We start from the raw sequence: 25,663 nt of genomic DNA on the forward strand, positions 1-25,663 counted from the left end.
GTTTGCGGTTCCTGTCAGTCACAGTGGGTGGAGAGCATCATTCAGTGAGCTGTAACGACTTTGTGTGTGTGTGTGTGGAAGAGATAACACTCAACAAGTGAATCATTTTAAATGCTTGAACAGGTTTTGTGTTGGACTTTATGGTTATTCACTTCACTTATGGGCTCCTTTTCTCCAGAAAAAAAAAGGAATCTGTGTACTGCTTTTGAAAAGGAAAGCGCTGCGGGTGATGAGGGTGTGTGGTCTAGAGAGGTGAAGTTATGGTTGTGCGTCCGTATAAAGTGCAGATGGGATATGATGGAGTGGTGTGGTTTAAAGAGGTGAAGGTGTTAGGGGTGTGGTCTGAAGAGGTGATGGTCGACTCATGCAGCGCTGCGCAGACCGATCCTCAGTTGACTTGAAGAAGTGCATACCGGTTTGAAATTTTGTGGAATAGCAACATAAATCGTAATGCTATTTTGTAAGAATTGCACTGGATGTGCAGTACCCATTAGAAGTTCTTTCAAGCAGCAGAATCACGCGGGGCAGGGACCGATTTCGAGAGGGGACTCGGTTTGTCGTGACACCGGCATGCACTGCTTCAAGTCTCCCACCAATCGGTCTGCGCAGCCCTGCACGAGAAAGGAGAAAAGTATTTGCATCAAGCAATAAAAAATAACAACTGAAGGAAACATTTTCAGCACTGAACCCCTTTGAAGCCTTTAGGATGTGCGGAGTGATTCAGTTCTCTCGTCGTCAATACAAGATCAAAACAAAGTGAATCCAAATAAAAACAATTAAATACAATTTTAACAACAATTAAAAGCAATTACCAAAGCTAGTGTACGTCTGCAACTTTTTCAGAAAACTTTTTAAAACGATGAAACTTAATTTGCATATGAAGATCACTATAGCACAAATGTCTGCGTAAGGAGCGTTGGATTGCCCAGTTCTCATTACCTGAGGTGAAAACATCTCAGCTGTGGTAAAAATAGAAGGTGTGAAACAAGAAGAGCTATCCGGTCAGGGGCGGCTGTGACACACAGAAGAAGCTCAAGTCTAATGGAAAAATGGCCTTGATAAACATCTCCGGGACAGATGTCAACACATGATAGCATGCTAAGACCGTACAACTTCACTGTGACGCCAGATCATCTGTCATGTTCAGACTTCACAGCACACATTCAGAGACACACACATTTATCTTATCAAATTTATTCTATTGACATTTAAAATGCACATTGAATTAAAAGTTGTTTCAGTGGTGAAACTCAGATACATCTATCATACAGAAAAATGTACATATGAGCAGTAAAGAAACCAGCACACATAATATTATCTTCTCTTCAGGTAAAAATGTAAACATTGGGAAAAAAATCAACATTAATGTGAAAGCAAAACATATGGACAGATCTAAAAACTATACAGGAGGTGAACTATAAAACCCAAAAGTGCTTTATTTAGAAATTCCATATTCTTAGAAATAAGACATTTGCAGTCACTTTAAGACATGAGAACTTTTACAGCTCAAAAGAAATTATGAATTGAATTTCCCTAAAACATACAACAACAAATACACATGCCATATAATACTAACAAATTTATGTCAAATCAAGGGTACAAATAACATGAAAATGTCTTGAAATGGCGTTTTAATATGAAATATGAATATATCAGGTGAAAGGAATACAAAGTTGTAAACACTGCATGTGCTTAGCAACAACAACATGAGGTGATGATAAACAAAACATACATGAAATTCAGATGAAAAAAAAAGGGCTCTTTAAACAACTATTTCATGTCAACATTAACCATAAATTTCCACAGAAAACAAAAATCTAATGTAACACTTGATGTTGCAACTTTTACACAATATATATTCATCAGTGGAGTGTGACAAAATGGTGCCGCTAACAAGACCTCTGTACTGACAAGTGGTTTAAGACCAAAGTGTTATTTATGTTTACCAAAAATAATCTGGATTAAATATTTTTGGAAAACCAAATGAATTGCAGGAGTGATGAACCCTCCGCACATCAGTTGAATGATCACAGGAGAAATTCAAACACAATCTCATGACAATTTGTAACTATTTTACATTTTAGCAAATTATAGATGAACCCAATCTCATTAGTGCAGTTTCAAATGATCTGCTCTCACCCCAGTAATGGCTAGTTTTAAGGACCTTTATGCTGTTTTGTATCCAATAATTGTACATTCACGTCGTATACATTTTCCGTGCGATCAGGTTGAATTTTCAGTTGTGACTAGCAGGGCGTTAAGAGGAAGTGTTTCTATGCATTGACATGAACGTGTCAGCAGGAGACGTTTAGTCATTGCAGAACGAGTAAAATCCACGAGGATTATAGCTGTTCCTCCACGTTTTACCCAAATTGTGCTCTGCATGACTGCAGCGGATCTCATTTACCGTCTCCAACTTTCTGTTACCATGTGAACTGATATTATGAATAGTACACAGGACAGCCAGGCCTTGTTAAATGTGTAAGGACGCTGTTAACTGTGAAATTATTTGAGTAATACTAGATACTGTAGACAGTTTTAGGATTAGTCACAGGAAGCTAAAAAGACAAGTTGCAAAAGCATGTTTCAATGTCACATGAATGAAAACAAGATTGCTGGGTCTGTTAAATGCACGTTTTTGTGAAGACAACCGACATGATTTTGGCTAGAGTCTAAGGCGGCACGATTTGACGGAGGCGGCCACCTCCAATTTCTCTATGGTGGGAAAAACCCTGCATATGTTAAATCATAGTAAATGTAGTTAAATTACAGATAAAATAAGAGTAATCCCTTACTTTCCTTTTTCAAGGGTTACTTAAGTTACTTAAAGTTACTTAGTAACAAGTTACACCCAACAGTGTTTATTCACTTAAATTTGATATAAATTTACAAGTTCTTGCACAATCTGCTTTCGTGCCAATGACTGTTGATTTAAAAAAAAAATGTTTTGTACAATTCACCAAATACAAATTCATACAAAAAAGCCAACTTGTAAAATAGTTACAAATTCCCACAAAAACAGGCCGTTTTTTTAATAAAAAAGTGTACACAACAGCGTACACAATTTACAAGAGCAGAAGAACTTGACTGAAATCCCAGCGATTCTTCCAGATTTTTCGAATTAGGAAAAATTAAGAAGAAAAGTCCCGACTTTAAAAAGTTTCAATAAAAAAAAGTTACTCCCAAAAATCTAGCATTCCAGTGCTGTCCTGTTAGTCTGGGTTCGGGTGGATTATCACAGGCCCACCGCTTACACCACTGACTCTTTGATGGCTGCCTTCTCTGAACTGGAGAGCTCATGAACCGTGCTGGGTGCGGAGAGGAGGATCACCTCGCCTGTGAGCTCCACCGGCACTATGAGCTGTCCTTGCGGTCGAGGGTAAGTCACTGACACTCTGTGCTGTGCGACCGCCGTTGGTTCGGGTGGCTGTGCGTTAGTTGGCATTGGTCTTATCTGCAGCTCAAGGGCCATGGCGAGTTCCGGGTTGCTGCCATAGAAGGCATCCATTTTCCTCGCAACCAGGTCCTCGTCCCCCTGACTCTTAGCTTTGCTCTTGGAACGCCGCATGGAGCAGGCGTGACGGACAGCACGTTTAAGTAGATGTCTGCGGTACGTTCGCTGAATGACGATAACCGCCCGCTCCTCCTCTTTCCTCCTGACGGTGGTGACGATGGGCTCGAAAGAAGCATTGCTCGCAAGGAACTTTGCTGCCATGCTCTCTTCCATAGCAGCCATCTCAATGGAGTCACCCAGAACCTCTCGAGTTACTGCTAAGAGAACATCCAGACAGTGTATTTTGTCGCCCATTACGATGGGCAGATCCATGGCGATCAGTCTGAAGCGGTTGGGTTTGGCCACGCGCAGTGGATCCTGCAATGTGTCGACAAAGTCAAATAAGCGGTCGTATTCAATAAACAGCGTGCCTTCGACGTCAAATTTCTTCCACGTCTCGTCAAACATATCAAAGTCCTCCTCGCACAGCGGGTCTCCGCTCTCCTCCTGAGCGACGTTAAAGTTCTCCAGAATAATAGCGATATACATGTTGACCACTACCAGGAAGGTCATGATGATGTAACTGCAGAAAAACATGATGCCCATGGGGGGATTGCCACAGTTGCCCCTGAAGCTGGTCCCAGGGTTCTCTATGTCAGGGTCGCAGTCCGGAGGGCCGCTGTTCAGGATGGGCAGCAGAAGGCCATCCCAGCCCGCTGAGGTCGTGATCTCAAACAGACAGATGATGCTGCCGCCAAATGTTTCGAAGTTGAAGAGGTCGTCGATGCCTGCCTGCTTTTTCACATAGGCGAAGTTAGACATCCCGAAGATGGAGAAGATGAACATGATGAGGAACAGAAGCAGTCCGATGTTGAACAGGGCAGGAAGTGACATCATCAAGGCAAACAACAGAGTCCTAATGCCTTTCGCTCCTCTGATGAGACGCAGCACCCGGCCGATCCGAGCGAGTCGAATGACGCGGAATAGGGTGGGAGACACAAAATACTTCTCGATGATGTCTGCTAACATTAGACCTTGAGAGAGAGAGAAGATACAGACTGTTTTAAACCGGTTGAGAACCTGTAGAGTCAAGAAATAAATACTGAAGTGTACTTCACAGAACTTCTAGTGCAATCGATCTTAAAGAAATATACTACTCAAAGCTCTCATAATTTACTCTCACATCATTCCAGATGATGTGAAGTTTTAAAATGGGACCTATGGTATACATCTATATAAAGTGACAGACATTTGTGTTCAACTAAAGAAAAGAAATCATATGAGTCATTCGCGTCCCTTGGGACATTATATTGAATATTTTATAAAAAAATGGGAATATAATATACATTGGAAAATATAATGAACACATCTCCACCATCGAACTCTACGATATGTCCTCATATTTAAAGTAAGTGTATATAATAATCCCCTTTTTTTATTCCAAGTAGGCTGAACTGTTTCCAAATCATGAACTGTATCCTTAACTTCAGTTGCAGATATATAGCAGAAAATCAAATATATTTTCAGTAGTAAAAATCTTCAAACAATTGCGTCTGAGATAATTATTCCCCCCGTTACTCTGATTGTAGTCCCTCTGACTGATTGCTCTTTTAGTCACATTATTCTCAGGAAGTAGCATACAATATGAGGCAAGAATCACTCTTTATATTTGCTTTTTCTTCTACATTTCAGAAAAGATCACTGATGCAGTAAAGCATAACATGTCCTCTCTGTTATGCTTATTTTTAGAGGAAACAAAAGCATAAAATGTCACAAAATGTCCAACCTGTTACATTGTGTCCACCCTGTTCATGTGCAGTTTTTTGTATTAAAGGAATACTCCACTTTTTTTGTGAATAGGGTCATTTCTTGGGTGATATGATTAGGAACTATACACGCATTTCAGAGTAATAATCTTGAAAGTTTGCTGCCGTAACATGGCCGCAGCACACGTTATAAGTACAGAAGAGTCAAGTTTTAAACAGGAAAAATATCAAAACTTTTGCTAATGGTCTAAATGGATTCAATGATCTATGCTAAGCTATGCTAAAAGTACAATCGCCAGACCAGGAAGATCAGTTGAATAGATTCCAAAACGGTAAAACTCAATTTATGGGGGAGTTGGAGAAGGAGTGTATTTAAAAAAAATCTGATGACATGCAAGAAATGAATTGGCAAATGGAATTCACTTAAAAATGTGACTAAATTGCATTGAAGTCCCTTTTTACGCTTAATAAAAGGCATTCAGATTAAACTGTTGCATAAACATTGTAATTATATTAGATAATACTCAAAGTTACAATGTTTATCCAACAATGCAATTTGAATGCCTTTTATTAAGCATAAAAAGGGACTTTAATGCAATGTAGTTACATTTATATTTCAATAAAGTGTTGAAGTTTCAGGGTAAAGTGAGGGACATTTTAGCCCTTAGAAATTGCTGATTTGGAGTATTTCACTTTAAAAATTAAAATGTCATGACAATTCAAACACCCACATGTCACACCAAGCGCCCTTGTGTTTATTTCTAGACAACGCCCTTATTCATCAGCTGGTGTCATGTAAAGCCTTTTGAAGCTGCGATGAAACTGAAATTTGGACCTTAACCAACAGCCCTCCGTTGAAGTTCATTATATGTAGAAGAACCCTAGGAAGCGTTCCTCAAAAGAGTCAACTTGTTTTCGACAGATGAAAAGAACACACGGATGGCCTGTATGACATGTAGGTAAGGGACTTATCATGCAATTTTAATATTAAAGTGAACTACTCCTTTAATCCTAAAGACTTTACAAAACGAGATGAGAATTTCCTGTTACAGGTTGGACATTTGGCCTGTGTTACATGGTAAAAAAACCCTCTTCCTAAGTCTGGACCAGTAGTTTTCTTATATTAAAATAAGCCCTTCTTCAACTGAAATAATAAAATCATGGAAAGTTTAGCATTTTTATGAAAAGTTACTACTTTGAAATGGCATTGAATCATCTTTGGGTGAGTAAATGATAAATGAGTCCAAATGTTTGGGTGACCTTTTCATGTAACTAGTAAGTTTCTCTTTAGTCCGTGAGCCATTTGTGGGTTGGAAACAACCAGTTGAGAATCACTCAAGTTTATTCATCCAAATATTCCATCTTAAATAACAATAAACAGAACAACTGCAATTAAACACTTGCCTGCAATAGATAGAATGACCACGACGAAATCAAAGACGTTCCAACCAATGGTAAAAAAGTACTGTCTGAGCGCAAATAACTTGAGCACACATTCCCCAGAGAAGACAATGATGAAGACCAGGTTGATCAGGTAGAGGATCTCCTCTTTCTCAGGAGTCTGGTCATCTGTCTCCACCATCATGGTCACCATATTGAGACAGATGAGGACCATAATGAAGATGTCAAAGAACTGCTGTGATATCAGGTCGAACACCAGGCCCTGAATCCTATTCTGTTCAAAACACAACACATCAAAGATGATTCGCTTTCAAAACCGATATACAGTACAGAGACTGATAAAACATAAGCGACGGTGAGGTTCATACAGTTGGTCGAGGGATGGGTTTGACAGGTTTTTTGGATCCCAGCTTCTTCATGGCATTGTAGTATTTCTTCTGCTCCTCTGTCATGAAGATGTCCTTCCCTCCAAAGTGCAGAACAAACAGATATTAATGATTCTTTCTGATAATGGGTGAATTGTTACTGAATTCACTAGACTGAAAAGGAGCGGATTCTTATCTTGGACTTCTGCTGATTGAAGTTGTCGATGATGACGCCGATGAAGAGGTTGAGTGTGAAAAACGAGCCAAATATGATGAAAATCACAAAATACAGGTACATGTAGAGGTTGATCTCGTAGGACGGCTGTTCCCCCACCTGACACAGAAGAATCAATGATTCTTCCTGATCCACTTTAAAGGTAGAGTCACTCAAAAATGAAATTTCAGTTTTATTACGCTCATGCTCTGCTTTCTTTTCTAAACAATGATAACAGATGTTCAACAGCCATGTAAATATTCCACTTTTTTCCAAAGCAGAAGTAAGGGCTACTTTGGTATAAAGACAGGATTTAAATGTTTGGGCGTACCGTCTTGAAACCCTTGAACAGCGTTCGTTCGGTCTCTGGGTCAAATGTCATTTAAACACACATAGAACAGCTCTACGCTGTAATGTACCTCTCTAGAGTCCACTGCAGCATACATGATGTCCATCCAGCCTTTAAATGTGGCCTGTGTGAGAGAAGAACTCTCTGAACATCGGCACATTCAACACATGCCTGATTTTTATTATTCACATGAACTGTGTTACCTGTGGATCCGCTGAGGCATTGAAAAAAAATACAAATGACAATCACTGTATATACAGTTGAATAGTTATGATGTGTGTGCTGTATGTCATATATGATCTTTACATAGAGAAAACGTACGATTTCCAGTAGAGAGAGGTAGCCGAGTCCAACGTTGTCATAGTTGACCTTCACATTGACCCAGCGCACCTCGTCGGTTTCCATCAGAGCCATGCAGTCACTGTGGTTGTTCACCACATCCATGGAGAGCCGTTCCTCCGTAGTGCTGTTGATGCAGTGGTAGAACTTCCCAGCAAACAGATTGACTCCCATGATGCTGAAGATCAGCCAGAATATCAGACACACCAGAAGAACGTTAAAGATGGAGGGGATGGCACCCACCAGCGCGTTCACCACCACCTGTATGGAGTATCACAATCTGATTGGTCAAATTTGCTTTCTATACATTGGACGGTATGTAAATTGTTATTTCACAGTTTGGTCTAAAAGAGTTTAAAGAACAAGACATAATCTGTGAACCCTATAAAAACACGGGAGTAAACAACTATTTGGTACCCTCATTCCCTCGAATCTTGACAGGGCTCGAAGAGGCCGAAGCGCCCTGAGTGTACGCAGAGATTTGATAGGTCCCAAGTCAGAATAGCCCAATAAATTGGCAACTAAGCTCACAACCGACACCTTAAACAAAAACACAGAAAAAACCCTGATAAAAGCAGCAAGAAACGTTGAAAACTGCCATTTGGTCCAAAAGGTCAACTCACATCTACAATGAGGAAGTCTAGCCAGCACCATGCATTGGTGAAGTAGGTCTTAAAACCATACGCCACCCACTTCAGTAACATCTCCACTATGAAGACGTACGTGAAGACTTTATCAGCATACTCCAGGATGATCTTGATGACTTGACGACGCTCGATGTTGATGTCTTCAAATGCCTGAAGCGATGAGAACGAGAATTTAACAGCACAGACTATAAACACATGACTAGATTGAGACTACGGCCTGATGACTGAGAGACACACCAGAGCTCCACTACTGAGGAGGATCATGAAGACGATGAAGGTCTCAAAGTAGTCGTGCTCAACGATGGTGAAGCACGTTCTCCGAAGGTTCCACCACCTCTTCCCCCGACCTTCTGTGATGTCCACATTCAAAAACGGACATCGTCTAATACAACCTAACAGAAATAAATCAATCAAACTAAGGCAAGTTCTTGAGGGTGTTGCAGTGGCTTGGACTGGATTGACGTGCGGTGAAAACCTTCAGTGAAACAGGGCTCTGGATCTTCAGGTGCTGGTTCCTCCTCTTCCTCTGGTTCTGGTTTGGGTTCTGGAGGCACGTAGTCCACTGTACTGCACACTGATGAATCGTCATCATTAAGAGCTACCTGTTCAGAGAGACACCTGTGATGTCACACAGATGACGCAACAAGTACAATCAAGTCAACAAACCCCCATTTTGATTTGCAGATCTGCATATCGTGAAACTATCGTTTCTTTACGCCAGCAAGAGGTCAGAGTACATTAACTAAGTGCTTGACACCAACGCAAAACTAAGCAGCCATTTACAGTAAATTATTTTCAATTAATTAACTATTTATAGGTATGAGTTTAGGTAAAATTATTGTTTTTTTCTGTAAACGACTAACAATATTCCTTCCAAATTTCAAACAAAAATGTTGTTTTTATTTGCTTTGTTTATTTGCAGAAAATGAAAACTGGACAAACAACTGAAAATAATAGAAAATATGCTCTTTTTAATTCAGACCTCAAATAATGCAAAGGAAACAAGTTCCGATTCACTTTTAAGCTTGATAGAAATACTTTATTTTACGGAACACAAAAGAAGTCGTATTTATTGTATTTTGTATTTAAGGAAAAGTTCAAAATGATTTCTTATGTGGTAACCTGGATTTTCATCACAGTTTTCATGTGTCTTGTCATTCTGTCAGTCTTTCACATTGCTGTTGGATGACTTTATGTCACTACTGAGGTTTGATTTGTTGAAATTTAACAGACACTGGACTGGAATGGCCACAACACATCTCGAAATGCTGACGATCAAAGCTTAAATACATTTGCAGAAGTGCAGAATAAAATATTTTTAATTAAGTTGTTCATTAACTAAAACACGAACTTTAGAGAGAAAATGGTTGATATGACCCATCTAAAGTAATACAACAAAAATAGAGAGAGGACTGTTGACTTACTTTTCCCTCATCTTCATCGGAAGATTCATCTGAATCCTCCTCCTCAACATCAGACTCACAGCGAGCTATAGGCACAGTGATGACTGAAGGCTGTACACAGTTGGTCAAACTGTCGGCCACTGTTTCCTTCTGCAGGTGATTTAATGCGTCCAGTTCTGTGTCTGTCTCCACGACCTCTTTTTTGACATCAGGGTTTTTTTTCCCAACCATCCGCAGCACCATACTGGCAATAAAGGCTTTGAGCCAGTCTATGGCTCTGGTGATGCGGCCGATGGCGATCTGGAGGTTGTTCATCTCGCCGTCCTCATCACCTGTAGACAGGTTATCTCCACTGAAGGAGCTGAGCAGCAGGGCCAGGAAAAGATTCAGCACCTGATGATCACACGACACAACCTTTCAATGACTAACATCAGTAACAACAGCACGACTTTTGCTGAAACTTCATTGTGTAACCCGTAATTTAACATTCACAGTAGTATAGCGGTGCTATAAAGGTTAGACCATGAAGCGTGACGACTAATGTGGTGAATTTTGTTGCACAGTTTGTTCTGATCATGGGGAAATAAGACTTAAGCCATGTGTTTGCAAACTACTGAAAAAAAGCACAAATGTCCCAAAACACCCTCAGACCCCAGTGGGTTAAAGAAATAGTTCACACAGAAGTTGTGTGAGTTTAAACTATTTTTTTTTATTACATATTGTTTCAAACCTATGACATTCTTTTACAGAACACAAAATAAGATATTTTGAAGAATGCAGGTAACCAAGCAACATTCACCCCCATTGACTTCCATTATGTTAAAACCAAACCACCGAGACATTTCTCAAAATATCTTCTTTTGTGTTTCACATAAAAAGAGTGAGGTTTACATTTTTTCAAAAACAAGAGAGTGAATAAATAATGACAGAATTTCTATTGGGGGTAAACTATCCCTTAAAATGGCAAATTCCATTGTGACGAGGAATTAGTTGATAACTGATATAGTGGTCAATATACAGAATCTAAATATTAATATATATATTAATATTTTCTGAGACTGAAACAAAAGGCAAATGTGGACATCTGGTTTTATTTGAAAACATTCACTGCAGAAAACCAGGTCGTCATTAGTTTTCTTTTTTATATGAAAATCCTGTACCAAGCCTAGTTTACACTTGTTAAAGATTCTTTAACTTTTAAACTTTTCTTCTATCATTTTAATTGAATCAACAAATGATAGATGTTCTTCCAGAGCATACCAGAAAAATGTTCTTAATAGCCACAAGTCTTGCAGGTCTCAAGACAGAAAGCATTAAGACAGCTGTCTGATTCAAACGATATGCTTTTGTTCCTATAATTTACACATTCATAAATATCTACTGTACATACTGTGCCTACATCAACAATGTTTTGCTAATAACAGTTAGTGAATGATCGTGACAAAAAGACTGTACTGTCGCAGCGTGCACTTGAAGTGCTTCAACCAGAAAAGAAAGACTCCTAATTTATCGGCTACAATTTATTGGACTGATTTTATTATCAGGCAGATCCTGATAACATTAAAACCACCATTTATTATCCGATTCTAATACGGACGATAATGTATTGTGCATCCATAACTGTGACAACTTACCCCATATACTGTAGCAGAAAACGCCTTGTTTAAAACCTTTTTTCTAATGCAATAACCGCAGAAGAGATCAACAGGTTTAGTAGTCAAGACCTGAGAAATATAAACTGGAGTAAAAATCCCTGCTATCCTCTAAATATATACATATGCAAAATGTCAGCATTTGGAACATCAGCCAACATCAGCGATAAAAGATAATCTTTGTCACAAATATTTGGTTTCCCTGCTATACATAGACAGTATCAGGTTTATGTGCCCCTGTCATAACGTAGCATTAATAAAGATAATGTCGTCTGGGGGAGCGGTGCAGGGAGCTATCTTTAGTGTGAGGGGAAGATCACTAGAATGATCTGAGATCTGACAGCCGAAATGCTCGACACAACCCAGTTTTAACGCCGCATTTTAAAAACAATAAAACGATGTTGAGAGGAATAAACATTTGGTGGAAAAGCATCAAAAATCACACTTCATTACATGCAGTCATATCTTTCATATTTCAGTTTATGTAAGAGCGTTACAAGAAACATATTCCCAAACGAATTCTCGTTAGTCGTGTTTTGTGTGTCAAAATATTTCTACACATTAATAACCGCGTACATCACGTCACACAATACAGTATTGACCATTCCCAGATCATCTGACACCAGATCAGATCTGAGAAACACACATGGAGCAGGTGCTGTGATTTTCAAGCCAAATGAGGCCACAGATATTTGGTTTCCCGTGCTATAATCTCTGCTCACGACACCGACAGCGCTGATGCTGCGTGTGCGATTTATCATGTGTGTGTGTGTTCTGCTGATGTGCTGTGAAGAGCGGATTTTTCATTCATGCAACATGAACACATGTGTTTACCGCACTCGAGCAAAGAATAATGTCTTTAAAATCTGAATGCATATTTTTATTTATTACTTTTACTTATTTATAATTATTACATTAATATAAAAAATATATCATAAGACTAATTATTACATTTTATTCATAACAATTATGGTCATCTTATATATATTATATATTTAATTCATTATTATTCATCATTTATAATTACATAATCATGAATATCATAAATTATATTATGCATATGTTTTAATTTTATATACTGTACATCAAAGGGAAATTTTAGAATCAAAACAAAGTTCCCCATGTTTTACTCACCTTTAAGGGACCCTGACTGAATATGACTTTCTTCTTGAAGAATAATGCAGTCGTAGTTATAATACCGGATATCATTTTTCTTCCAAGTGTTTGAATGGGAGTGAATGGGTGTCCACTTTTGAAGCTGCAAAAACTGATCAAAGAATGGCTCGACACAGCTCTTAACCAAGGTCTTCTGAAGTGAATCGTCGCTTTCGTTTAAAAGAAATATACATATTGACAATGCTATTAATGTGTGTGAACCTGTGGCATATTTTTCAGGCAAATGACTTAATGTCATAAATTCTGGTGACAAACGCGCCATTTTTCGTTTTGTTCCAATAGGATGTTGGCTCATCTGTGCAGGAGCACCATCATTTGCTGGAAAAACAAGCCTCAGGTTCACCCTCTTCATTTCTCTTAAACAAACACATCGATTTGCTTCAGAAGACCTTTGTGTTGAGCCATTCCTTGATCGATTGGATTTTCAAAAACTCGTCGCCATTCACTCCCATTCTACTGCTTTGAAGAAAAATGATGCATGGTATTATAACTCCGACTGTATCATTCTTCAAGAGGAAAGTCATATTCAGTCAGGATGAGTAAAACATGGGGACATTTTGATTACCTCTGAAATATCCCTTTAAGTACTCATTAAGCTAGTATAAATTAACATCATCATACTTAATATAATAATATAGTCTGTACTAAATATAATTTAATATAAAATATAATCAATGTATTTATTGTTGTCAGTATCGATCATAATTTCATCTATACATATATATAAATGTAGATATAGATATTATTATGATTAACATAACTAATGTATTTACTGTTGTCAGTATTGCCTATAATTTCATGCATACATATACGATATGATATCTCTTATGTATTCGAGTCATCTTGCATAGTTTTGTGAATGAATATAAATACCATTGAATTTACAGAATATATGGATAGCCTCTGAAAAGTGAGTCTGTTTATTCTGCTCTGCATGCACATGCTGAAATTTGAAGCTGTACTGATTTGCATTCAGTGTCATTTCTCATCCACGTTGCTGCCCAAGTCTCTGTTGAGAGAAGGTAAAGAGCTGGCAAACACCAGAGCTCTACAGCTGTCCATATTTGTTGCGTGTGTGCCAAGAGTCTCAGCATGCAGCCAGGTTCAGAAGCGATGTTTGCTGGCTCTAGTCAGAGTGTGTAAATACAGGCCAGCACTAAACATGCAATGAGGTTTGTCCTGAAGACAAGTGTGATAACCACTTGAAGACTTTGTCAGGGGTTAAGTAATGATGCTTTTGTTAGCCTGCTAAAACAGACCACATCCTTCTTTCTCTAAGCTTAACCCGTGAGGAAGTGCACTCACCCATTTACACACACAGCTGTTAGCACCTCATCATAAAGATATCAAACGCAGCTTCCTGTTGTCATTCAACAAAGCCAAACACAACAGCTGCTGGTGAAAATCAGACGTGTGGGTTATTAAGAGGTTTTCTCCATGCTGTTAATGTTCTTTTGTGTTGTAAAAAGGTCCGCTGGTGCCTGAACTTGAACATTCGAATGCCTTTCAAATTAACACCTGATTATGCGTGGGATATTTCGAGAGCTCTGCTGTTAAATTCTGTGTCACCTGAATGTCAACAGCAGGCCGCTTGACCTCATCTGTGCTCACAGGGGCTTGACTTTGCTGCCGCTTGTTTTTTTTTATCGCTAAGCTTTAGAATAACATTTATAAAGATTTACAGCTTAGCAGTGATGACTGATGCCAGGGTTTTTCCTGTATAGAGAAATTGGAGGCGGCCTCCGTCAAATCTCGACAAAATTATGTTGGTTGTCTTCACAAGAAATGCTGCGTGCATTTAACAGACTATCATTTGTAACTGCAGTTGCGGCATTACGCCACAGTGGAGGCGCTGTTTCGTTATCAGCACACTGAGGCGCTAAAAAGAGTTGCAGAACAAGTGCTAGCCTGTGTTTGACGGCTGTTCGTTTTGCATCCAAGTACATTAAATTTCTTGAAATTTCTTAAATGAACATGACATACATCATTTTAATGTCTTTAGCTGTGCAGTTGGATCGTTGAATCAGCGTATACTGTACACCGCAAGTTCGCCAGTATGAACAGACATTGCGTTCAGAACGTCTCGCATACGAATGACTGATTTGAACTGATTCTTTCAACTATTGAACTTTTCCGTCACCTGCAAATATAAGAGATTATTGAATCATTTAAAGTGAACCAAGAATGGCAAATTCAGTTGGCTAATGTGGGCTGAAAAGTTAGATGAAAATGATAAAAAAGCTTTATTTGAAAAAAGAAAAGTCTGTTTGGTTGAATAAAAGTAATTTTTTATATAACTTAGTAATTGTCATTTTCATCTAAATTTATTAGAACTTTTAATACGTCAAAGTCACTTTGGTACTGTAGGCCTAAGTCTGTGTGTGCAAGATCAGGATGGCACCACCTCCGCTTCATTATGAGCCAGGAAAAACACTGGATGCCCGTCCTTCACACAAAACTAATGCAACGTACACCAGCTCTACATAGTTTAAAGTCCCCTTTTGGTCGAAAATTGTATCCCTTGAAACTAGACTTTGATCAGCAAAATTACATATTTAAAATGTTTTTTCTTGTGAAAGTTATTTTTCCTGTCTCAAAATAGCTTGAATGTAACTCTACCCCTCACCTTCATTAACTATACGCAGATACATGCACATGTAAATTAGCCCCGCCTCCATTCAATCGCACTAGGCAGTTCAGAAGCTGCAAAACTGAATGTGAAACTGAGAGACGAAACAGCAGCGATTCAGCCGAATTTATGCACCATCTCTGCATATTTATGCTTCAAACTGCTGATCCACAGGATCAAATGAGTTGATGTGATTGGTTACAGGTTTATGACATCATTAACCCGGGGCAATTTTCGAAGCGCACTGTCTTTAGTAAACTGCAGTTTTGAAGAAAATACTCAGCAGTGGTTTAAATGATAACTTTGTTATTGGCTGGTCTTAAAGCACATTAAAAACACCACATAAACAAAATTAAGAACTTGATTTTCACCACACGGGGTCTTTAAAAAATCTTTATAAAGATGATTTACATTTACACATCTGCATTTTTCAACTCTGGTCTGTGCATAAAGTTGAGTTTCCGCAGTCACCCTGAGTGAAATAGGAATTTAGTAGAGGTACCACCAGGTTTACTTACCACCAGGTTACCAATGACCATGACCATCATGAAGACCACCAAACACATCCCTGCACCAGCAACCTCCATGCAGTCCCACATAGTCTCGATCCACTCTCCACACAGGATACGAAAGACGATGAGGAACGAGTGAAAAAAGTCGTGCATATGCCAGCGGGGCAATACGCAGTCCTGCGAGATCTTACACACGCATTCCTTGTAGCTCTTGCCAAAGAGCTGCATGCCCACCACCGCAAAAATGAAGACGACAATGGCCAGGACAAGGGTCAGGTTCCCCAGAGCACCAACTGAGTTACCAATGATCTTGATCAGCATGTTAAGGGTGGGCCACGATTTAGCCAGCTTGAAGACACGCAGCTACTTCCAGCATACGGAGACGAAAACAAACACAACCAGAAACAAAATAACATCAATGATGTCCAACCAAGTCACACGCAGCAAATAACAGCAAAGATTGAGAACTCAAGATTCAGACTTACCAAACGAAAGGACCGCAGAACAGACAGCCCCTGGACATCGGCCAGTCCCAACTCTACCAGGCTGAGTGTGACAATGATGCTGTCAAAAATGTTCCAGCCCACCTGGAAATAGTAGTAAGGGTCCATGGCAATAAGCTTGAAGACCATTTCTGCTGTGAAGATTCCGGTAAATACCTACATTGGAAAATTAATTATGTTAGTGCTATGAGTGAAAACATCCTGCACATATAATCAGGACCATAAAATGCAGTCATCCTTATAGCTTCTGTACTTGGTCCATTCATACATGGTCGTGGTTGATGAATCACAGTTAAGAACGTCAACTGCAACTTTATAAATCAATTCCAAATCCAAGATGAACGGTTATGTACTGTAACTGTGAGTGAATCTGGATGAAGCAACTGCATGATGAACAGAGTATGGATGAAGGAATTTCTTACAAAAAAGAAGTTTATTAATTATACTTAAGTTAAGTTAGCGCATATTGCATGTATACAAATATCCATGTACGAGTAGCATACTTGCAAGCATACTATTTCAATACTACTTGGGGCTAAATGGTACGCTTTTAAGAGAACATTAAAAATATAGAGTTTACTATGTAAGTTACATCTAGGTTTCTCATTTGTACTTCAACTATTCTACAAAAGAACGTAGACGCTCACCGAAGTATACAAACTAATGTCAAATACTTTAAAAGATACTCTCAGTAAACTAGATTACTGGTTTTCTTGAAGTAAATTTAACATGATATTTTAAGTTTACTAAAGTTATATTTCATTTTTTTCACTTTATGGTTAATTTTTACATAAGAACAGCTCCACAGGTTTTACTCTAAAACTACTTTACACCAAAGCATACATGTAGCTCGGTAAACCTGAACATGAACACAGGATTCAATAGACTACTCATTTAAAAGAGTAAACAGGCCATGTACACCTAGAATACTTCATCATACTTTCAATATTATATCTATTTAAAAATTGAGTACAATTTAGGCCAGATGTACTTAGTCCTTTCTGTCAGTATATAAAGTATATTTCTAAGAAGAACAAAAAGTAGACTGGAACTACACTTTCGTATTTTAAGTTTAAAAGCACCATACTCAAAGTAAACTTTAATAAACTTCATGTATGCATCTAAAATGGTCAGGAAATATCTTATAATTTTGGGCTCCAATAAGATCAAATTCATGAATTGTTGATTACTCATCAGTATGCATTTCAGGCTCCATGCTTTGTCATGCTGGTTAGTGCTGGTTTGATGTTGGTCCATCATAGCCACGTAGTTCAGCCAGAGAAAAGCCAGTCAACCAGCGTGGTCTTTCTAGAGAAGCTGCTTGACAAGGATAGAAGCCATTTCTAGTTAACAACACAAGCATTTCACACTGATGACCAGCATCCACACAAAAAAAGATCTGGTGGTCTTTTCGACAGGATAACTTCAGTACTCCAGACGTATCGGTGTAACACTAACCAAGTTGCCCACTGAAAGAACATGTTCGAAATCCGGACTCATGGGGTAGTGCTCCATGGCCATGAAAAGTGTGTTGAGCACAATGCAGATGGTGATACCTAGATCGACAAATGGGTCCATCACTACAAAATGGACCCACTTCTTAAAGACGATCCAGGGAGCGAAGCAGTCCCATTTAAGGAAAATGTCCGCAAACTTATACCAGCCGGGTGGACAAGGCCTCTGAGCCTCCTCCAACTCTGCGGAGACAAAAAGACGCAGAAACAGAGAAAAGTGAACACACATTTCAAAATGCAACGGCTGTTTATATACATTTTATCTAATCGCAGAGAAAGACTAAAGCCACACCCACTATTTTTCTCATTATAGATTCCATTTCACTCGCAAATGCGTCAAAATACTGAGGCGAAAACGCTCGCAACTTCAGGTTCACGGGGACTTTAACGGCTGTGTCTCATTTCGTAAGGCTGGATCCTCCAGAGGTCTCATTCGAAGGCTACTACGTCATTGAGGCTGTCTCGTTTAATAAAATCAGGTAGGACTCTCCGGAGGCACCCTTCAAATGCAACCTTCTTTGACAGGAGTTCGGAGGATACATGAGCTGTATTCTTCGTTGCTTTTGTTAACCCACAATTCTTTGAGTAGTCCAAGGTCTGTTATTTGAATGAACGGCAACAGCTGCACATTCAATCAAATTTGTGGTGTTTAAATGTTTACAGTTTACAATTTGTGTCACTTTTTTATCTTAGCAGGCATATGTACTAAATAGGTTTACAAGTGTTAAGTAAGGCAAACATGTTATATTTCTTTAACTCTTTTAGCATTGTTTAGGGTAAAAAGTAACCAACCTCTTAAATCATGTAGAAATCATTTAAATTAATTTGACAGGTGTGTAAGTGCAAACGTGTTGTCATAGTAAAGTGGTTCTTCCTGTTTCCTTTTCTGACAGAATGTCCCCTGAAGGATGTCTCGTTTAATTCTAAGATGGGTATCCTCCGTATATCCTTTTGAGTGCAGTGGTTCTCAACTCTGGCCCGCGAGATCCATTTTCCTGCAGAGTTTAGCCCCAACTCTGATAAAACACCTGATGATGCTAATCAGTGACTTCAGGAACAGACGCGTTCAACTTAATGTAGGGCTGCACAGATTGTTTGGCATATCGCATTAAAGTACAGCGAGAGCGATTCAAATCCGTACCGAGCAAACTGCAGTTAAATTGCTCTTGCGGTACTTAAATGTCATACGCTGATAGATTTGCGCAGCGCCGCATTAAGTTGAACGCGTCTATTCATAATGACGCTGATTAGCTTGTTCAGGTGTTCACAAGAGTTGAGAACCACTGGTCTAGATACCTCATAATAGAGTCTTCAGGAAACACTCCTCAGTGGCAAGGCTACATTTACTGTGAAGCACATAAACTGCTAAGAAAGAATGTGTTGCAGCAGATAAACAATGATAATGAACCCTCAGGTTTCTTGAGATGTACCCTCCATAGTGGCACTGAACACGCTGACGGCACTGGCTGCTCTCTTGGAGAGTTTGGGCTGGTCCAGATACTGCATGCTGTGTTTGGAGCTCATAGACTTGTGGTCCTCTTCAGCTAAGATCTGGAAAATAATGAAACAGAACATCATAAGAACATCATTAACTAAAGTATTTAAGAGAGTTATGTGGGGCCTGAAGGTCTGAGCTTCTATTAAATCAGCTTCTTTACTGTTGTATCAAAGAAAGAATGTCTCCTGTATCTTGGATGGCCTGAGTAAATGTCATTATTTGATCAACTATAGCTTTAATGCTAATTCTGGAAAAGAAATTTCAACATTTACACTTATTCATTCATTTACTCAAATTCTTTTGTTGATAATATGACTTGTATTAAACAGGAACAGAATGTGTAATACAAGCATTTTTCGTCACAGGCCTTTGGACCCCATTGTATCAGTGATGCTCGGTGTTGTCAGACTGTGTGCCAGTATCACCTCTCGGTCAGAGTGAACGCTGGTGACAATGAGAAGAGGCATTATTCTGCCATTACAGTCCTTGATGACATCATCATCTCCGAGACTGTGTAGGGAACATGTTCTGTTCGACCGGAGACTTTGTGTTGTCTGGCTGGCCAACGACGGTTTACTGCCTGTCTGTAATTTGTGAAAGAGATACATCTATATCAACGTCACATGCACAAAGATAAAAAATTTGACTTTTTAATGTGCGTTTATGGTGCGGTCACACTACATTTACGCATCTATCCAAAGTGTATTTCAAGGGTAAACCCAAACACGTGGCATTTGCACATCTAAGGTAATGCCTTAGCAATTGACGGTAAGCCCCTCGCCTCAAACACAGATGAGCCAATGGCAGTTGACTATGAGTTGCAAGTGGAAAACTTTAGGTTTCAGCCCCATAGAGAATCTTTGTAAGATTCGAAGCTCTAATCGGTTTAATGGTGTTTTCTGCTAGAAAATGACCAAACCTTGGGTTCTTGTAACACTAATTCCAGGTGTCCTGGGAGCATGAGGTAGGTAATTTATTTATTCAATTTCCTAAACCCACACAAAAAGAGCACTCCAATCCCAGTGAAGACGAAAATGTTTATTTTCTGGTCGTCATACTTTCACTAAGTGTAAAGTACATGTAAATGGATTTATCTTACCCTGTACATGAACAGCTGACCCTAGATGTTGTTGTCTGCGATCATGACAAACATAACATGGCTTCTCCAGCTTGAATTGTGATCTGTAAACCCTCGCTTTCAAATACATTTTTTGGTCCACCATATTTATTTTAAAATCGTTTATATATCCCACTTGAATTCTACTCCTGGACAGAGTGTGTCCAAAATGTACCAAAAACAACTTTGAACAAGGTTTTACAGTGAACGGCTGCCATTGAAAGACATTAGGAACTCCGGATCCTTGTCCGAGTTAAAAACAGTAACTAAGGGGGCGGGGCTTACCGATAGGTCAATTGAGATAGAGGAGCATGCGAGAAAGTTCTTTGCATGTTGTTTGGTTTTCTGGTGTCTCCTGCATACGTGTGCTAAGAAATAAAAGTGAGAACGCAAATGTCCAGTGTGACCGCCCCTTTATGCCGTGAACATGAAATGACATGAAATCGTCCAGTAGTCACCTGACCTCTTGCTCTTGGTTCCTGAGCTGCTCTAGCAATCTCTGAAACTCCTCTTCTTTTTCACGGGCCTCGGTCAGGGTGGCCTCATTCTGCTCATCGTACGCCATGGCAACCACGGCTAAGATCAGATTGATGAGGTAGAACGAGCCCAAGAAGATGACCACCACAAAGAAGATCATGTAGGTCTTCCCAGCAGCCCGAAGGGTCTAGGCGAGATTAAAAAAGGGGTGAATTGAAATCACGTACACTACATAACACACAAAAAAACGTGCAATTAAAAATTTGGCGCACCAGCTGGAAGAGATTCTCCCAGTAATCTTGAGTCATGAGTCTGAAGAGGGCAAGAAAGGCCCAGCCGAAGTTGTCGTAGCTGGTGTAACCATAGTTTGGGTTCCGGCCGGCCTTCATACATGTGTATTCTTCAGGACACTTCCTATTACAATAACAGATTATCGTAGACCTTTGGCCTTTATCTTCTCTATCATTTGTGCTGTTTGAAGTGAACTTACCCGGCATCAGAGCTGTTACCACACAATAAAGCGTCTAAACTTCCATCAAGAAAGTATTGGTTATCTGCAAAACAGAACAACGTAAACAACATACAATAAATCAACAGTGCTATATATATGCGACAAAGGTTTACTCCGATGACCGTCACGCAAACATAATTTGCTATGAAAGACATTTTTGAGTAAAGATGATAAAGGTGAAATAACATTGACCTGACCTCACCTTCATTTTCTACGTAGGCTTTGAAATCGAAAGTGTCAGTGCCGTTCAGGGTGGTGTCATTGATCAGGGTAAAATTGTAGTCATCAAAGATGCTGGTGCCGTTTGGGATGGGCCAGCGAATGCACTTCTGACGCAGATTTCCCATGAACAGCTGCAGGCCAATGAGAGCGAAAACAGCCAGCGCAAAGACGGTCAGAATCATCACATTCACCATCTTCTTGACCGACTGGATCAGAGCCCCAACAATGGTTTTCAAACCTGAGAACACACACATCTATGTACATAATAGAGCAGTAAAATATATTTGGACACTTATGATGACTGAAGAGACTGATGATGGCAAACATATCGTATAGAACACAACACAATAATAACACTTTACCCACCAGGAATAACAGTGATGGTTTTGAGAGCTCGGAGTACACGGAACGTCCTCAGTGCTGACAAATTGCCAAGATCTACAAATTCTGTGACGTACCTGGACACAAATAACAACACCACACAGTAAATATCTATTTACATATAAGCATTTGCCAGCTGTGCGTTAAGCACTTAAGCCAGAGAATCCCAGCAAAAATCAACAGCAGAATGTTACCCCCGCAGACTCGTATCGTGACATGTGAGGAATACTCACGCCATGCTGATGACCATGAAATCCAGCCAGTTCCACGGGTCACGGAGGAATGTAAAAGGTCCGATGCAAAAGCCTCGGGAAATAACTTTGACTGTTGCTTCAAAGGTGTATATACCAGTAAAGACATATCTACAAACATAGGGATATCGACATATTACTGTAGAACAAAATAAACATCACCATAGTTTGAAATGAATTGTTATTATGAAATTGATTTGTAATTCAGAAATAAGCCCCAAAAGAGTGATCACGCTGAAGGGGCTAATTTCACGATAACAGCCAGCTGCTTGAGCATTATCCCGGTTATTTCATGGCTACTTGCCACATGGGAAAAAAACTGGACATAAAATGTGAATCTATTTAATATTTAATCTGAAATAGTTTTAAAGTAAGAAACGATGTTCAAACGTAACAAACAGTCAGATTGGTTTAATCATTTGTGAATATAATGTCATACAGTAGAAAGAAAAAGTATGTGAACCCCTTGGGCTTACTTGGATTTCTTCATAAATTGGTCATAAAATGTGTTCTGATCTTCATCTAAGTCACAACAATAGAGAAACACAGTCTGCTTAAACTAATACCGCACAAACATTATACGTTTTCATGTTTTTATTGAACACAACATGTAAACATTCATAGTGCAGGGTGGAAAAAGTATGTGAACCTTTGGGTTTAATAACTGGTTGACCCTCCTTTGGCAGCAATAACCTCAACCAAACGTTTCCTATAGTTGCAGATCAGACCCGCACAACGGTCAGGAGACATTTTGGACCATTCCTCTTTACAAAAGTGTTTCAGTTCAGCAATATTCTTGGAATGTCTGGTGTGAATCGCTCTCTTGAGGTCATGCCACAGCATCTCAATCGGGTTGAGGTCAGGACTCCAGAAGGCGTATTTTCTTCTGTTGAAGCCATTCTGTTGTTGATTTACTTCTATGCTTTGGGTCGTTGTCCTGTTGCATCCTCCATCCTCTGTTAAGCTTCAGTTGGCGGACAGATGGTCTTAAGTTTTCCTGCAAAATGTCTTGATAAACTTTGGAATTCATTTTTCCATCGATGACAGTAATCCGTCCAGGGCCTGAGGCAGCAAAGCAGCCCCAAACTATGATGCCCCCTCCACCATATTTCACAGTTAGGATGAGGTTTTGATGTTGGTGTGCTGTGCCTTTTGTTCTCCACACATAGCGTTGTGTGTTCTTTTCAAACAACTCAATTTTGGTTTCATCTGTCCACAGAATGTTTTGCCAGTAGTGCTGTGGAACATCCAGGTGCTCTTTTGCAAACTTCAAACGTGCTGCAATGTTTTTTTTGGACAGCAGTGGCGTCCTCCCATGAAGTCCATTCTTGTTTAATGTTTTCCTTATTGTAGATTTGTCAACAAAAATGTTAGCATGTGCCAGAGATTTCTGTAAGTGTTTAGCTGACACTCTAGGATTCTTCTTCACCTCATTGAGCATTCTGCGCTGTGCTCTTGCAGTCATCTTTACAGGACGACCACGCCTAGGGAGTGTAGCAACAGTGCTGAACATTCTCCATTTGTAGACAATCTGTCTTACCATGGACACATGGACATCAAGGCTTTTAGATATACTTTTGTAGCCCTTTCCAGCTTTATGTAAGTCAACAATTCTTGATCGTAGGTCTTCTGAGAGCTCTTTTGTGCGAGGCATGGTTCACATCAGACAACACAAACTCAAAACTGGTGTGTGTTTTTTATTGGACAGGCCAGCTTTAATCAACACATCCAATCTCATCACATTGATTGGACCCCAGGTTGGCTGACTCCTGGCTCCAATTAGCTCTTGGAGAAGTCATTAGCCTAGGGTTTCACATACTTTTTCCACCCTGCACTATGAATGTTTACATGTTGTGTTCAATAAAAACATGAAAACATATAATGTTTGTGCGGTATTAGTTTAAGCAGACTGTGTTTCTCTATTGTTATGACTTAGATGAAGATCAGAACACATTTTATGACCAATTTATGAAGAAATCCAAGTAAGCCCAAAGGGTTCACATACTTTTTCTTTCAACTGTATATGTTATTAAAAGACATATTTACAATACATTTTTGTGTAAGATTAAACTGACCCTCTCAAAATGATTTGCAGCATCCGGGTTACAGGGTGTTATTAGTTTTCAGCGGTTGTTATTTGAAAATAACTACCCTTGGAATGTCGAAACTGGCCAATCAGTATCAAGCATTGAAATGAGCTGTGTAATAAGGCAGATTTAAAGGACACAAACTAAATATGTGCACAGAAACATGTTACTATTTAAACTAACCCTATACAGAATATACTGTCACTTAGATTTATTATAATTATGTGTGTCAACTCTGTCAATAGAATTTCTTTGATATGTGTAACACAAAAGAAGATATTTTAAAGAACGTGGGAAACTAAACAGTTCTGGGGCACCATTGACTACCATAGATATTTTCCTACTATAGCAGTCAATAGTGCCTCAATACTGTTTGGTTAGGAACATTCTTCCAAATATCTTTTTTTGTGTGTTCAGAACAATATATACAGGCTTGTAACAACTTGAGGGTGAGTGAATGATGACACAATGTTGAACTATCACTTTAAAATGTATCTTTTTTTCATCGTTATTCCAGTTGATTACTTTATTTTACTTGTCTAACCTATAATATTACAAGAAGCAGTGAGATAAATGTGAGATTTTGTGCAGGGCTCTTACTCCACAGTTTTACTCCAGGCTGGAGGATTACTCAGGGTCATGAACACACAGTTGGACAGAATGGTGACCATGATCAACATGCTGAAATATCTGAAAAACAGTCAAGGTCTATACAACAAACACTTTTCACAGTGTGCACAGCATGATATAAAACAATGTATGAACTATAAGCATTCAATAATTATTCACAGAGCAGTGCTGTTTTAATGATAGCTGTTAAAGTGTGTTCATGTGTGTTTTAATGATAAAGAGAGAGAAGGAAACGTGATACATTTATGCTATTAGTAACGTAGGTGTACTGTACTTCAACAACTAAATACATGAAATAATACTTGCTAAGTTTGGGTCATCCTCACGCAACCACTGAAATATCAAAGCAGTAATGATTTTAATTCTTAAACATTTAATTGTGTAACAAATGATAATTTTGTTCTCTACCTTGCAGTATTAACAAAGAAATACGTTACTATTTTAGTATTTATTGTATATTCTCCTGAAAATCTCATTACCGTAATGCGTCTGGCTATGTCTGTGTGCATATGTTGTAATTTTAAAT

At 39.1% G+C, this 25,663-nt stretch overlaps 1 protein-coding gene across 1 annotated transcript; it reads right to left on the reverse strand.

Moving 5' to 3' along the window:
• Nucleotides 1-1,245: 1,245 nt before the first annotated feature.
• On the reverse strand, nt 1,246-25,545 carry LOC130438665 (sodium channel protein type 4 subunit alpha A). The gene is made up of 23 exons (XM_056770704.1): nt 25,108-25,545; nt 22,403-22,531; nt 22,155-22,246; nt 21,769-22,026; nt 21,546-21,609; nt 21,328-21,469; nt 21,042-21,242; nt 19,887-20,045; nt 19,394-19,514; nt 17,908-18,146; nt 16,432-16,605; nt 15,953-16,309; nt 9,999-10,370; nt 9,050-9,176; nt 8,812-8,966; nt 8,551-8,724; nt 8,345-8,467; nt 7,910-8,188; nt 7,659-7,712; nt 7,222-7,359; nt 7,029-7,133; nt 6,664-6,934; nt 1,246-4,527 (listed from the first exon to the last, which is right to left on the reverse strand). The coding sequence occupies exons 1-23, from the start codon at nt 25,185-25,187 to the stop codon at nt 3,251-3,253; spliced, it is 5,091 nt and encodes a 1,696-aa protein (XP_056626682.1). The 5' UTR covers nt 25,188-25,545; the 3' UTR covers nt 1,246-3,250.
• Nucleotides 25,546-25,663: the final 118 nt, after the last annotated feature.

Source organism: Triplophysa dalaica, chromosome 17 (genome assembly GCF_015846415.1).
Source record: "Triplophysa dalaica isolate WHDGS20190420 chromosome 17, ASM1584641v1, whole genome shotgun sequence".
Classification (NCBI taxonomy): domain Eukaryota; kingdom Metazoa; phylum Chordata; class Actinopteri; order Cypriniformes; family Nemacheilidae; genus Triplophysa; species Triplophysa dalaica.

Coding starts and splice junctions, on each gene's coding strand:
- LOC130438665 (XM_056770704.1), bottom strand. CDS start 25,187: ATGTTGATCATGGTCACCATTCTGTCCAACTGTGTGTTCATGACCCTG. Junction 21,610..21,768: donor AGCCTACGTAGAAAATGAAG/GTGAGGTCAGGT, acceptor TCTGTTTTGCAG/ATAACCAATACTTTCTTGAT. Junction 7,360..7,658: donor CTGCAGTGGACTCTAGAGAG/GTACATTACAGC, acceptor CTTCTGTGTCAG/GTGGGGGAACAGCCGTCCTA.